The sequence below is a fragment of the Pungitius pungitius genome, chromosome 14 (assembly GCF_949316345.1).
Source record: "Pungitius pungitius chromosome 14, fPunPun2.1, whole genome shotgun sequence".
Taxonomy (NCBI): domain Eukaryota; kingdom Metazoa; phylum Chordata; class Actinopteri; order Perciformes; family Gasterosteidae; genus Pungitius; species Pungitius pungitius.
This window is the reverse complement of record NC_084913.1, coordinates 4,236,786-4,251,332: the sequence shown is the minus strand read 5'-3', so window position 1 is coordinate 4,251,332 and position 14,547 is coordinate 4,236,786. Positions and strand designations below refer to the sequence as shown.

Sequence of the window (14,547 nt, the reverse complement as noted above, 5' to 3'; positions counted from 1 at the left end):
TCACATGGCTTCAGGTTATATAATAAATATTTTTAAACCCCCCCAATACAACCCTTTTATCTCTAAAACGTAAAAGCATAGGCAGCAAAGGACTCAGACTCCACAGACATTTCCTACATGTTGTATCAATGTGAAAATATATCCTTTATCTGACCTAATCGGTAGCTTCAAATACATCCTAAAAAACAAAGGGACCAAAGCATTTTGGCAGAAAATAAATTGTTCTTTACATAAATAGACTTTTCTTGATTCATACAGGAGCGTGGTTACATCTTACATTTGCAAAAATAAAATATACATTTTAATACACTTACTTTCTCCCTCACTTTAAAAGAAAAAACATATAGGATGTCATCATAAAGCAGTGAGATTCATAACTCTTGCATAGGAACGGGATGCAATGAGATGCAGTTCTCTCAGCGTGGGAGAGACCGTACGGATGCAGGAAAGTGCTCCGAGGAGTGATGGACGCAATCGGATGGGGGATGAACAATTAAGCAGGAAGGAATATTTGGAATTTAAGGTGGGCGTGAGTGCACGGCCGACACTTGTGATGACTGGAAGTGTGTGTGTGTGTGTGTGTGTGGTGCAGTGCTACATCATGCGCTACATGTCGTGATGGCGCTCGGTCCTGGACGGTTCGACATGCGCGACGCGTTTACGAGACCTGTGATGAGCCGCGACCAACAAAAAGCTGCTCGCAAAACACCCCCCCAATCCCCCCCACTAGCAACTGCTTTATGTTTTCTTCTTTTCTTGCGCTTCCAGAGAGATTTATTCCCTGAACAGGGACCTTTCGGAGGATTGTCACTCTGCTGTCTGCCGTTGGGAAAGAACTTGATTCTCAGCTCTTGCAGATCCAGAAACGGGACCTCCCCCCCCCCCCCCCTTCTGCTGTGGTGAATCCCGCTGACCCCTGGAGACCTTTCACAAGCCGGGCACTCAGAGGCCATGCCCCGCCGGATGAAAGAGATCAACCTTTGGCCTTTAAGAATCCCATCACTTCGGCCGTGTCAACCATGCAGGCCCCGCCCCTCCTCTCTGGACGGGGGGGGGGGGGATCAGATATGTCTGTGGGAGTGTGGAGAGTCCGGGTTTTATTGGGGGTCCGTATACGGGGGGGGGAGGAGGGTTCAGTGGTGTTTCTGGAGGCAGGTGGTAAGCGCAGGAGAGCGACCCGCAGACCTTCTCACCTGCGATGCTCCGTCACTTGGTCTCTTCACTCAGCTGGAAGACACGCCGGCTTCCTTCTGCCGCAGACGCTCTTTCTGTTGGCGAGAACCGCAAAAAAATAAAATAGAGAGAGACGTGGACGGTGGGTTTTTATTTCAGCGCAGACACAAGAAAGAGCAGCTCCGTGCAGATCCGTTCTTACCAGGCTGTTGGCATTGACCTTCTTGGTTTCGACTCGCTTCTCTGCTGTGATCTTCTTGATGTTTTCTTGAGCTTCCTTCAACCTGTAAGAAGAAGAAGAAGAAGAAGTAGAAGAAGACAAAAAAATAAAAAACAGAAGCACACAGATTAAACACTTGTGTAAAAGCGAAGGTCAGCAGCCTCTCATCGCTGCATCTTTGTGAAGTTGTCTGTAAGACATTGACGCATCTTACTGGGCCACCTGGTGTCATTGGGCCTCACGTGGACCTCTCTCTCTCCCCCTCTCTCTCTCTCTCTCTCTCTCTCTCTCTCCCTCTCAGTGAGAGGCGGGGGAGAGTGACAGTGGGCTGATGAGATAATGAGGCGGCCCTTTGAAAAAAACACTTAGGGCTTTTATGACCGTACAGACGGTTAATTGTACATAAGCACAATCAGCTGCGAGTAATGGGAGACACAACCGCCGGGTCGAAGAGATGCCTCCATCGTCGTGGGAGGTTTTTTTTTTCCCAGGCAGCAGTAGCTGGAAGACGCTAAACGTCGCCGCGGGAAAAAAAACCCTCCCAGTGCCAAGAGCCGCGGAGCCGCGCGGCGCTCGCAGTAAACCGGGCGCCTGCACCCCTGTGCCGCATCGCCATTGCACTGTTTATCAGCGGCCGCCAGTAGTGTCTGCTGCGCCCCCCCCCGACACGACGCCTTAGGTCAGAGCAAACATCGTAAATTAAGGCCTCAGCTAGGCCTGTTTGCTCCCCCTTTGATGGCCTCCCACTCTGCTCTCATTAAGCGCCCGCACGTCAAGCCTTTGTACAATTAGAGCCAATTTGGCGTTACGTCCAGAGGTCGTCGAGCTTCTACCAGAAGGTGTCGGAGACAAGAAGTCTGACCCCACGGGATGAAAATAGTTCAGGCTTCAGCTTGGAAGCCAAGGTTGGGTTCTGACTCGGGGGGGGGGGAATGGAAAACTTCACACCAGGCTTTACAGAGGATTACTTTGAGGGGCACTGCAGCAATTTTAGCATTGCACTTCATTAGGTTGGAGGCCCACAGGGCAGATAAAAGGAGAAAGGGGCCGAATGTGTTAATACCTAAAAAACCGAGCTAATGGGGCAGCACCACCCGACTTCAACCCACCTCTCCTTCGAGATGTTCTTGCTCTGTCGCGTCCAGGCGTTCTTGAAGTCGTTGCAAAACTCGTACCAAAGCATGAAAACGAGACCCGGGGACACGTCTTTCTCCCCGGACTTTGGCTTGACCCCATAGTAGCTCGCCATGTCCTGGAAACTGCACCGGAAGACAGAGACGCAAGAAGAAGACAGTCCACTACTATCATCATCATCATCATCATCGACGGTCACAACCTGCAGGGGGAAGCGTGCGTGCACACACACACACACACACACACAGACAAACATGGAACACACACATTCATCTCCAGGAGCATATTGACACAGGCAGACAATTCGTGAATATGATTTGAAAAAAGGCACACGTGAGCTCACAAAAAAAGACAGAGACTCTTTAGATTTATGTGGATGAGAAGCTTGTGGACTTTAACCCGCACATGAAAGACATTTTCTAGCCGCGGCTGTCAGAGGGGTTCGTACGAGGGGGCCATGATTCAGAGGATGCTCCCCGTCCCATTGACACCCCGGATAGGCTCTGACCTCCAGATGCTAGGTGGCTTTTTTTTTCGCGACGCTAATACAAGACACATTCATGTGGAGCAAAAAGTTAAAAAAGCCAGAGGAAAAAAAAAAGAAAAAGGGCTCCTGCACGCGCCTGCTTCTTATTTCCCAGAGATGCGTCATTTTGCTGTGATGCTCCAAAAAAAAAAACACAAAGAAAGGAAAGAAGAGCGCCGTAGATCATGGCGTCCCCTACAAAAGAAACCAGAGCGTGTTTAGTTTGACCAAACAGACCTTCCGTCACAGGTAGCTTTGTCTGGTCTGGCATGATTAACCAGGTTCTCTTTTCCCCATCAGCTCCTCCGCTGACCCCCCGGGGGGGTCATCGTGTCAAAGCACGCACAAATCAAGCCACGGCGCTTTCCCTCCCTCCCTCACCCCCCCCCCCCCCCCTTTTAACCTCCCCGAGCACATGCAACAAGCTCGAAAACAGATGAAAGACAGGCTCACACATGCCAAGCGTACCTACCAAAACAAACAAAATCAAGCAGACCTTTGTTCTTTTTTTTTTTTTGCGAGCGCGGAACAATTACACTGCTGGTATACACGTTATGATGCCATTGCATGAGAGGGTTTACTGCGGCACCTCTAGCCCGGCATTCCTCACTGACAGCTAGATAGAAGAAAAAAAAAAGAGCCATTACGAAACCGCCAGCATTCTTTTGTTTCCTCGGTAAAAAATAATCCCAGCAGTAAACCTGGTGTCGTTGGCTCAAAGCCCTTTTGTCCCGTCGCCATCACACCGCATCGATGACGTCACCGGGGGCCAAAGCGGATGGAGCGTGACGAGGCAGAAGGGGGGACTTGACGAGGCCGAGGGACAGAAACCCCCCAAAAACTTCAGCGAACCCCGACGTGAAGCGGACGAAATTACGAGTGGGTGTCGAGGGAAAGACGATAACACTGGAGCCGTGGAGATGTACGGTGTTGGACTGACATCTCAATGAATCCCAATTGAGCTCAATATGAATGTTTGTACAACGTGCCCCCTCACCGGTTGGGCCGGGCAGTGGGTTTTTAACTTCATTACTGGTTTCTGTTCTGAAAATGAACAGATCTTGAACAGGTTTCTAGCATCACCTGTTTCATATGGTTTTGCGAGCGTTTTAAAACGTATCAAAACATAGAAACGAGTGCAGTCCCTCTTTGTGAGACCAAGCGGAGCAGCGATTCGGCCCTAATGCTAATGCTGCCAAGGCTAGCATGCTAATGTTAGCATGCGCTAACACACACACTACAGCAGAGGCAGATTGGACTGCCATTCGTTTAGAACACGCGCTTGCTTTGAGGAACTTAAATGTCTTTTCCAAAATGACGTCTCAACACAATAAATAAATGAATAAAATAGCATCAAAACGTCAGGAATAATGGTCGGATTAATGGCTTCGAACCGCACGCGTCCGAGATGCTGGGCAGCGCTTACGAGGCGTTTCCTGTTTTCTTTTATAAAACGCAACAATGTTGCGCAAGCTGCTTCTGTTGTGTGTGTGTGTGTGTGTGTGTGTTTTTGTGCGAGGATTCCTCCCGTAGCGCAGATGTGCGAGCCCACCCAGGGCCCCCGGCGAGCCCGCTGACGCCCATATTCATCAACGGCGTGTCACTTTTACGAGGTGGCTCTGTGGGAACCTCAGAAAGCGCCCCCCCCCACCCCCCGAACCCCTTACCCGGCTCCTGCTCCACCTAACCCTAAGTCAGCCAGCCCCCCTCTTGAGATGAAATTAAAAGGAAAAACTTAACAGGCGGGGTCAGATGCGGGGGCCCTTTTGATCAACTTCCAGAGTTCGACGCCTTCGTCACAATCGTGTCACTCAAGCAAAAGTGTGTGTTTATCACTGCATGGCCAAGCATGAAACGGAGCCCGTAGCATTTCTACAAAGCAAAAACCATTTCTTGATTGTTTACAGTTTCCATTTTCCGGCGCCGTTCACTTTGCACATACGTGATTTAGTTTGGAAGAGGAAGGGTTGCGATATAAAGCAAACAATTCTGCTCTCTATCCAAACAAGGGCAAAAAATAATCTATTATTTGCTTTGTTTGTCGGCCCCCGCCATCTTTTTCCAATATGAAATGTTCCAGATATGATTTCGCTCAGACAGCGAGCTCAGCGGCTGCCAGCGCGTCTTAAATCTCTCAGGAAACTCTGCACAAAACACGGCTGAGAGTTAGATAAGAATGATAGGAACTATATGGGAGGAAGCACAGGGCGTTCAAGCTTAAAATACAGTACGCTGGTTGTTAATGCCTGTGTGTGTGTGTGTGTAAATCCATTGCCTTCGCTGGTAAGCATTTTATTGAGTGCTAAGTACAAAAGGCCTCAAGAGTAAGTCAAAAATAGTTCAAATATAAATAAAACAGTGCTTAATCCTGCAAAATAAAATCGCCACAAATCACAGCCAGCCATCACTCTGCTGTCACAGTGTGTGTGTGTGTGTGTGTGTGTCAAAACGTCTCCATACGATGCCTTGAAACCCCTTCGTCTTACCAGACGCATTGTGCGGCTAAATGGCAGTGTGATGTGATGACTACTGTCCATCCAACAGCCTTCATCACTTTAAAAGCATCTTGGCTGGGGTTAAAGGTCACGTCCTACCTCCTCTGTGCGGCCTCGAGTCGATCCTCCTCAGCTGAGTGCTCCTTTTGAGCTGGAAAAAAAAAACAAAAAAAAGAAGAGAATGTTTTATTAAGATTCATCTTTGTGCAGATCACGACGGTTTTGAGTGACATAAACAACCAGGCCGACAGTGAAAAGGGGGCCAGAGGGGGGCGCTTTGTTCATTCCCCTTATGGTCGTCGAACGAGGAGGGCCGTAGAAGACTGTGTGTGTGTGTGTGTGGGGGGGGGGGGGGGGGGGGGGGTGGTGTCGAGATTGTCATCGACACAGTAAGCGAGTCACCGACAGTGACAGCTGAGCACGCCGTGCGGCGTTCACGTGCTCCTCCGGCGGCGTCTTGGAGGGAGGTTGAGCGGAGAGTGGCTTGGAGAACTGGAGGCTCCTGTGGACTCCTGCCATGTAAAAGCGCCCAAATGCAAGGCAGATGTGTGCGGCGGGCCAGGCCGAGGTGCAAGAATTTATCTAGGGCCAGAGAGTGCCTGTGATCTCAGATTTATTGCATTTTCCAGATTCATCCTTTTTTTTTTTTTTTTTTACAATGATGGGGGACCCTTCCTACTTTTAAGATTTAAGAGCGGGAAGTCTCCAAAAAATGGTTCAAAGGCAAATTTTGGGGGTCTTTTGGGAGAAGGTGAGCTTAAGCCTCCAACCAACCACCCCTTTTACTCCGACTCTTTTCTTTAAAAAAAAAAAAAAGAAAAAACATGTATGTTTTGTGGGCAAGGGGGCCGAGGTAAACCTAATGAATAAAGGTTGTGGCTATGTCTGGGATAGAAGGGTGGGGGGGGGTGGGGGGGGGGGGGTAGAGGGGCCGTGACCAATGGCGTTACTCTCAGTGGGGGTTCAGGCTGGCGCCTGAGGTGCCCCTCTGGTGTGACTGTGCAGAGGTGGCACTGGAGCGCAGAGAGACCCGAGGACGTGTGAAGTCTCTCTCTCTCTCTCTCTCCCTCCCTCAAGCAAACATGAGACCAGTAGTCGCTAACTGGAAAGTTATGAGACGTGCATGCTGAGAGGGACAATAAATCAGGGCTTTAAAACTCTTGACACACACACACTTTTCCCCAAAAACGCGCAAGACGACAACATTTTTTTTTTTTAAAGAAAAGCGATGAGAGGCAGTCTGGGTTTAGGGATGCTGAGGGTATCGCACAGACTTCCTCCGACAGTCGTTACCGGCTAATTCTACGCCGGCCGCGCAATCCCCCCCCCCCCCCCCCCCCCCCCGCAACAGGCGAACGGGCGATATTTTAGTGGTTTTAGTGTCTGACTCACTGGCAACAAGCGCATGAGAGCCGGTGAAGTGAGCCTCAAACCCGGAGGAGATGAAAAGCAGGAATTTGTTTTCAATTAGTCGCGGCCTGCATCCAAAATAACAAGACAAATATGCCCGTGAGAGAAGGTTTCAAAGCGCCGTTGTTAAAAAAAAAGGGAAACATAAAAAATTAAAAAAAGGTGGAAGATTTGATGTTCAACCCGCTCTTTAACTTTACTTGAGCGAAGGAGGACTTGGACTCCAAACCGGTGAGGGGGAACCGGCCTTAAAAAAGGAGAAGCGCGGCACTGAATTTCGAAGAGGTTTCCCCCCCCCCCCCGCCCCTCTGTTAGATCTGGGAGAGGGTTTAAGGGTTCGGGTTCATCTTCCGGCCCCCCGTCTCCGTCCGTCCGTCCGCTCGTACCCTCTGGACCCCCCCCCCCAAGTCTCTTTTGTGGCTTCTACACGGTTAAATTCACCACCCGACGCCGCGTGTCCAACACATGCGCCTGTGGTCAGCCTCCCGCCCCCGAGCGTTTAAAACCCTGGAAGTGAGAAATTGAGTGAGTCACAGTTTAAGAGCCTCGGCGGCGCTCTTTGATGCGAGGAGACGGTTGCTTTGTTTGAGCCACGGGACTCGTCCAGGAACGCCGATTACTCCCGAAGCGTGGGCGGCGTGAAAGAGACGTTTTTACAAGTATCCCGCTGGAAAGTCGATGTTCAGGATGTGCCTTCGGGAGGGGTGGGGGAGGGGGGGGGGGGGCAAAGCAATGGCGCTGGCTGGCATCTCTTCGGGGAGTTGTGCTGGCAAACATCTGGCTACAATCTCCCCTGCAAGACCTCGTCCTCGAATGCAGTCCGGTGCTCGTGGGGGTCAACGTCAAAATACCTGCCGAATCCCCGAAAAGGCTTCTCTCCACAGGCCTTGGGTGACCAGGGCAGACCTCGCCGAGGTCGGCACGGAGCCTGCCGGGCTTTTCGGCAAAACAAAATGCAATCGAGGTTGACGAGGAACATGGATGCGTGGAGGGAATCGTGCAGGATTGGTGTTTCCATAAAACGTCACGGCACCGGGGACAAGGCACAGAGGTCTTGGGGGGAGGGTAATTTAACTCGAGCAGGAGCTGTGAAGATCAGTGTGCGGGGTACGATGATGATGATGATGATGATGATGAGTCGGGGGAGGCTCGGCTCCCGTCCCGGTGGTCCGCGGACCCGATCCGCCCGAGGCCGGCCGCTCTTTACGAGGCCGCAGCCAGAGGCGTCCCGCCGGCTTTATGGCCGCCCGAGAGCACACGAGGAGCGTGTTGGAGGCCACGCGGCCCCTGGAGATGCCCTCCACACACACACACACACACACACATCAATATGAGGCTCCGCACTACGCGTCTGGGTGAACACGGGGCAAATCCTCGGTTCAGATGAATTGGCAAAATTGGTATTATATTTAAATGTGAAACAATGTTTCCAACATGGTTGGTTCCGAGTCTTTTTTTTCCCCTCAGATCAACACGGCGTCGACTCACCAGCGGAGATGAATCCTTCCATCTTCTCCTTGAAGGGCTGGAGGTATTCCTCTGACGGGTTGGCACACACCTTCTGCATGGTCTTCTCGCAAGCTGGTGGAGGGAACGGAGGAGACCAACGGTAAGCGACATAAATTACGTTAAGGGACAAAAAAAACAGACCACAACAGGAGAGTCATTCGAGAATATAAACCGGTTAAATACTAAGCAAACGAATAAATTTAAACCAGCTAATTCAAACTTGACGAGGAAAACGACAAGAGGATTTAAAATGAAACCGTATTTAAAGGCTGTTCATTAAATTATAGAAATAATACGTTGTTACCACATTACATGTATTTAGTTATGCTAAAGCAACACAAACTTACGGGAGTAAAGGGTTTAACGAGGACTGAAAGGAGCATTTCATTTCAGCGAGAGCATTTAATCATTTTAATCAGTTGGCTGGTTTTCCCATTGATCTACAAGAACCTCCGACCTCACTGTCCACTGCAGCATATGCGCGTTTGCTGCGGTTTTTGTTGATGCGCTTTGTGCCAAATGACCCAACTCCCAACAGCTCACGGGGCGTTCCACCCCGAAACCTTCTCCGGTTCACCCCCACCCCCCCCCCTCGCCTCCCCTCCCGGGGGGTTTACCACGACCCGCTCGCCCCGGTGAAACAACCGAGGCACATCCAGCCTGCGAGTCATTAATGGCTGCAATAAATACCTTTGTTTGCTTGCGACCGCATGGCGTAATAGTTGCACGGCACAACAAGAGCATTAAACGGGTCTGGGGGGGCCTTTAGATCCGAGCGTGTTTTCTTTTTTTTCTTTCTTTTTTTTTTCCCCACGTGTGAAGCGGCTGCACCTGCAACACGGAGAACTCAAGTCTATTACATCTTTTATTTATTGGCCGTCTCAATAAATCAGACAGGAAATGCAACGTCTGCACATTAAAACGGGGTAGCGCTCGCGGTCCGGATTCCAGGGCATTCCGTGGATCAAAAGAAATAAAGAGAAAAAAAAAAAAAAGACAGAAAGCAGCAACCATACAAACATAACCAAGATATCCTGTTTGGACAAACCCCGTTTCCTCACCAGAACACCCCCCCCCCCCCCCTAACCTCACCTCCCTAACTCAAAAGGACCCATTAAAACAGTGTTCAAAACAGCAAGTCTACAATTTAGAGGCGGCTCTGGGTCCAAATGTGGTCCAGACAGCAAAAGGCTGCGAGAAGGAGGCCCCTCAAAAAACACAGCAGCTGTAAAGAATAAAAAAAAAAAAAAAAAAAAACTAAAAAGCTCCACTTTGAGACGTTGTGTCCTGCAGTGATGACACGTACGTCAGAGGGGAGCGTCGATTCAGGTCAGAAGATCTTGGAAAATGTAAAAAAAAAAAAAATGAAATAAGCGGGATTCTTTATCCGTGCCAATGTGTGTGCGCACAGATAAAGAATTATGCATGTTTTTTTACGTGTCAGTGTTTATAGAGGAGTGAATTATAATGTTGCTTTTTGTGCACAAACTTTAGTACGTACGTCATCACACCCAATGGAATGCTGAAATTACTTTTAAATGAAGAAAAAACTTTTTTTTTTATAGATGGCACAAAATGTTTGCATTAAATATTTTCAACAAATTGTACCTTTCTTCCGCTTTAATGGAAACAAAACGATATATAATGTCAAAAATAATAGCTCTCCTGAATTAACACTGTGACTATTAATTTGATATACAGTGCATTTATAGACTTATATAGTATAAGTATTTAATTTATACTTATTAACATGCTCATTTGCCATTAGTGCTGCCAATAACAGAAATACAAGTGATTTCGTTTTGGGTTTTTTTCAATTTAAAAAATCAATGCAATAAAATCTAATGCCACTCAGATGTAGATACAAAAATGTCCAATCAACCTACTAGTAAGACAAAAAAAAAACACATGTGATCTAAGAAAATCATACAAATATTGTTTTTAAAGATGAAAAAAAATCTGTTTCTGATAGAAAGTAACCAATCCACTGTGAGTACAAGGGAAAGTAATTGTGAATTTATTTACCATCACAGGTACATTATTTCACCTTGTGGAAATATCCAGAAAGAGTCAGAGCAGGTACCATAAAGGCGCTCGATTTACAAACATGGATCTATTTCTCCAGAGGAGTCATCACATCATCCATCATAACCCCAAATGGGAGAAAAATGACCAGCTCCAGTTGTGTTTATTTGTTTTTTTGGAAGAAAAACCAACGAACCAGCCAGACATTTTCCCCCACGATTTACACTGTGTGGTTAGCGAAAGAGGGGATCCCCCCCCCCCCCCCCGCCCCCCTCGGCAGTTACCAGGACAAAGCACAACAGTGTGTATGTGTGGATTAGAGAGAAACCCTCCTGCTGAGGACCACAAGATGAACCTGCTGTGAGATGAACATTTCTGCACTGCGCCGTTCCTCCAGAAGCCAGAAGAGACTGCCCTCTGTAAGAGAGGGAAGACACTCTCTCTCCGCTCCTCATGAATCAACCCCCGAGATAAACCTCCCAAACTTTAAGCCCGAGAATGCTCTCGCCAGCAGAAACGCGAGGCAGAACTCTGGACATGAAGCGGGACCATTTCTTCTGGTTAAGATGCAAAAGGGCGTCCGGATTTTATTCTCATTTAATTTGCTGGTGGTTTGCATCACTTTGGTCCCGAGCGGCCGTCCCCTCGACGTCGTAAAACGGCCCTCAGACTAAAGGCCCTGCCTGGACGTGACATTAAATGCCATTTAAAATCAGGAGCCCTGTTCCCACAGTGGTGGATGCCTAACCTGGGGCCAGGCCGTCTGTGAAACACTAAACTCCCCCCCGAGCAGCAAATGAGCTCTGACCGTTTCTTTTTATTTGATCCTGTTTTGTTCAGTAGCGTCCACCCCGCCTCTCCGTCCAGTCCAATTACACCCCCCCCCCCCCCCACACACACACACACACACACACACACTTAAAAGGAAGCTTTATGTAAAGACAAACATAATCTTAAGTTGGGCTGGGTTTCCAAAGTACGTGGTTTGAATCGGAAAAGGAATAAAAAAGATACAGGTCTTCGTAAGGAGCCAAGAGTCCTACAGTAGGCCGGGGGTCCCGTGCCCCCCCCCCCCCCCCCCGCCGCCTACCCCCTCAGAGAAGAGCACAGAGAGAGGTCATCACCCTCTCCCCCAAACAGAAGCCCCATCAAAGAGGATCATGTTTCTGCACAAGCCGGTGAAGGAGAGGCGCCGTTACGCCAACGCACTGCTGGGACTATTTGATATTTATATTCATTTCAAAAGGCACAATCCTGAACATCGTCGTCGTAGGTGGGGGGGGAAGGAGCGGGGCGGGGGGGGGGGGGGAGGCTAAGCTACTAGACCGCTAACACAGCGTCTACTGACCTTCGACCCCGAGCCTGGAGGGCGAGACGCCGGCGACCACGGCAGTCGCCACGCTGTGCCCGGGGGGGGTGGTTGGGCAGTGGGGGGCTCGGGATGAGGTGGAGGGGCGCACGGCCCCCGACTCGCCGCCCCCCCCCCCCCCCCCCCCCCCCCCCGTGAAAACCAGACGCGACTCAGGGCGCCGTGGATGGAGCGATCGGCGTTTATAATCGAGGCCACTCGCTTTCTTTGGCCTGGTTTAGCAGAGCCGGGCATAAATATTTATTCGCCGGCGCTGGAGGGGGATCAAGCACTTTTTAAATTTTTTTATAAATGGTGCGAGTCAGAGGTGGAGCCTCGGCAAAACGTGGAGAATCCGACGGCGGCCCCCGCGACGCCCGATGCCCCCGAGGACTGCAGCGCCAGACGCAGAGATCAAATACGAGGGCCCTCGTGTTGCATTTATTGTCTTCAGGTCTTCCATTTTTTGGGGCTAATAAATGAGTGACAGCTTGAGGTGGGTCTGGGTGCTTTAGTAGAGTCTTTGTATTTTTTTTTCTCCCCCCCCCCCCCCCCGGGTCAGAGAGGAGAGGGCTTTAACAGCGATCCAAAAAAAAAAAAAAAAGAGAAAACGAAGGGGAGAGCCGCAGAGCATATCTAATTGCTTTCATATGCCGTATTATTGGTTGATTTAAATAACCACAGACACCGGGGGGCACCGGGGGGCACCGCCTTTAACCTCCGCTTGGCCCCGGCCAAGACTGACTGGCTGCGCTGGTGAGCGGCTCGGCGCCCACGACACTTTGGGCCCACGACAGCAGAATCGGGTTCACTAATTCGTGATGGCCGATCGGGACTTTCTCAGTGAGCTGTTTCTTCTTCTCCTTTTTGGATGTTACTCCTGCTTTATAGAAAGGATTAAGGAGGCTCTTTGGCTCGGTCACTGGTCCTGAAACGGGGACAGGTTGTGTCGCTATGACGACTGAGGTCAGGAAGAGTACAAGGGATCTAACTGCTAACTCACCGGTCAGATCCTTCTTCAGCTTCGGCAGTCCTTGGTGAGGTCTTCAAACTTCACCTGGGCAGCCTGGAAGAAGTCCTGAGGCTCCGGCATGGGGAACACACTCTTTTCGGTGCCGGCATGCTGGATCAGTGAATCCCACATAACAGCATATGAGGGGGCCGATGTTTTTAGGAGTGTAGCATTGTGAGAATTTGATTGACGGTGCCTTACCGGGTCAAAATTACGCAGGTAGTATAAAACCACATAATCCACCAGGTTCATGCGATTGTCCTGGAGGATAAAATGACAATCATAGTTTACACGTACTATCTACATAAGGTGGTTTGATTGTACAAGATTTTATGGGTTATTGCAGATATTACAGTGTAGAAGCTTAAGAAATGTCAAACCCTGCTTTTGACGTCCTTTAGTTTGGGGAGGATTTCCAGTCCGAAGCCATCCGCCTGACCTCTTGTCCTGTTCCCACCGTTCATGTAGTTCCCGAAGGCCAGAACAAGACCCATGACGTCCCGCAAGCTATTACAATCTAACAGCTCCTGACACACACACACACACACACACACACACACACACACACACACAGTTAGGAAACCCTCACATGGCTTAATGACATTTTTACAGAGACGCCGTTTTGTTGATGCGATGTTCTCACTTTGCTGACATTGGAGACGATCTCCACCTTGCGCCGAACGGAGGAGATGTTGTCGAGGAACACCGACTGGAAGATGATGCAGTGGGCTCGGCCGGCGAAGTCGGGAATCTGGGAGAGCTCATAGAGGAACCTGGGACACGGGCGGGGGGCGGGGGGGGGGAGAGACAGGCGGAGGAAGAGAATGGGGTGTGATGTGTTACGACAGGATTAAACAAAGCGTCTCACAGGAAGGACTATTTTAGTCTCCCCTGGCAGGCTCCGCTTCCCCCACGGCGGGCCTGTCCGAGTCGCGCCGATGGTCGTGAGCCCGCTGGGTTCGGGAGGTCCGCTCTGGGGGGGGGGGGGGAGTCGGGGGCTGAGGCAGAGCGATCAAAGTCTTGCCTTCGGCCCGATGCGGGACAACTTGTGTAAACACAGCCGTGTCAGAGGGGTGAGGAGCGGTAACATCCTGAGTGATTAACCCCCCCCCCACCCCTACAGCTGATGGAGACAGACCCCGGGCAGGGATGACTCGGGCCGCCGTAGTGACAGCTCTGGTCAAACATGGAAATAGGAGGGCCAGGCTTAGCGGCACCGCCGGGGCCCGGGGCCTCGTTAACTGGCCGGGACTACTTGACCCTGACAGGAACCACTGGAGCAGGTTCATTAATGCGTAGGTTTTACACACACACACACACACACACACACACACACACACACACACACACACACACAGGACTAGAAAAGGACTAATACATTGTTAAAAATGGGTTTATATTTAGTTTTTTAATTATAAATAATAATAGTAAAATTTCAAGTTTATTTCTCTCTTTATTACTCACAAAGGGTTTATATTTAGTTTTTTAATTATAAATAATAATAGTAAAATTTCAAGTTTATTTCTCTCTTTATTACTCACAAAATACAAATAAATTAAATCAAAGATACCGGATTAAACTCAGTAACTTAAGTAATTAATACTGGAAAGTGATCTTACTGCTCAGGTTTGTCCAGCAGCTTGACTTCCTCCTCCGTAGAATTCTCGTAGTGTTTCGTTATCTTGACCATTTCCT

At 49.6% G+C, this 14,547-nt stretch overlaps 1 protein-coding gene across 1 annotated transcript in view; it reads right to left on the bottom strand.

The window, feature by feature from the left end:
- Nucleotides 1-877: 877 nt before the first annotated feature.
- LOC119227761 (formin-like) overlaps nt 878-14,547 on the bottom strand; it is a 25,877-nt gene continuing 12,207 nt past the window's right edge. The window contains 11 exon segments of the mRNA XM_062557400.1: nt 878-1,268; nt 1,376-1,457; nt 2,503-2,652; nt 5,648-5,699; nt 8,447-8,539; nt 12,844-12,867; nt 12,870-12,963; nt 13,054-13,113; nt 13,233-13,379; nt 13,496-13,625; nt 14,472-14,545. Of these exon segments, the coding sequence (XP_062413384.1) occupies nt 1,224-1,268; nt 1,376-1,457; nt 2,503-2,652; nt 5,648-5,699; nt 8,447-8,539; nt 12,844-12,867; nt 12,870-12,963; nt 13,054-13,113; nt 13,233-13,379; nt 13,496-13,625; nt 14,472-14,545 (951 nt within the window). The 3' untranslated portion in view covers nt 878-1,223.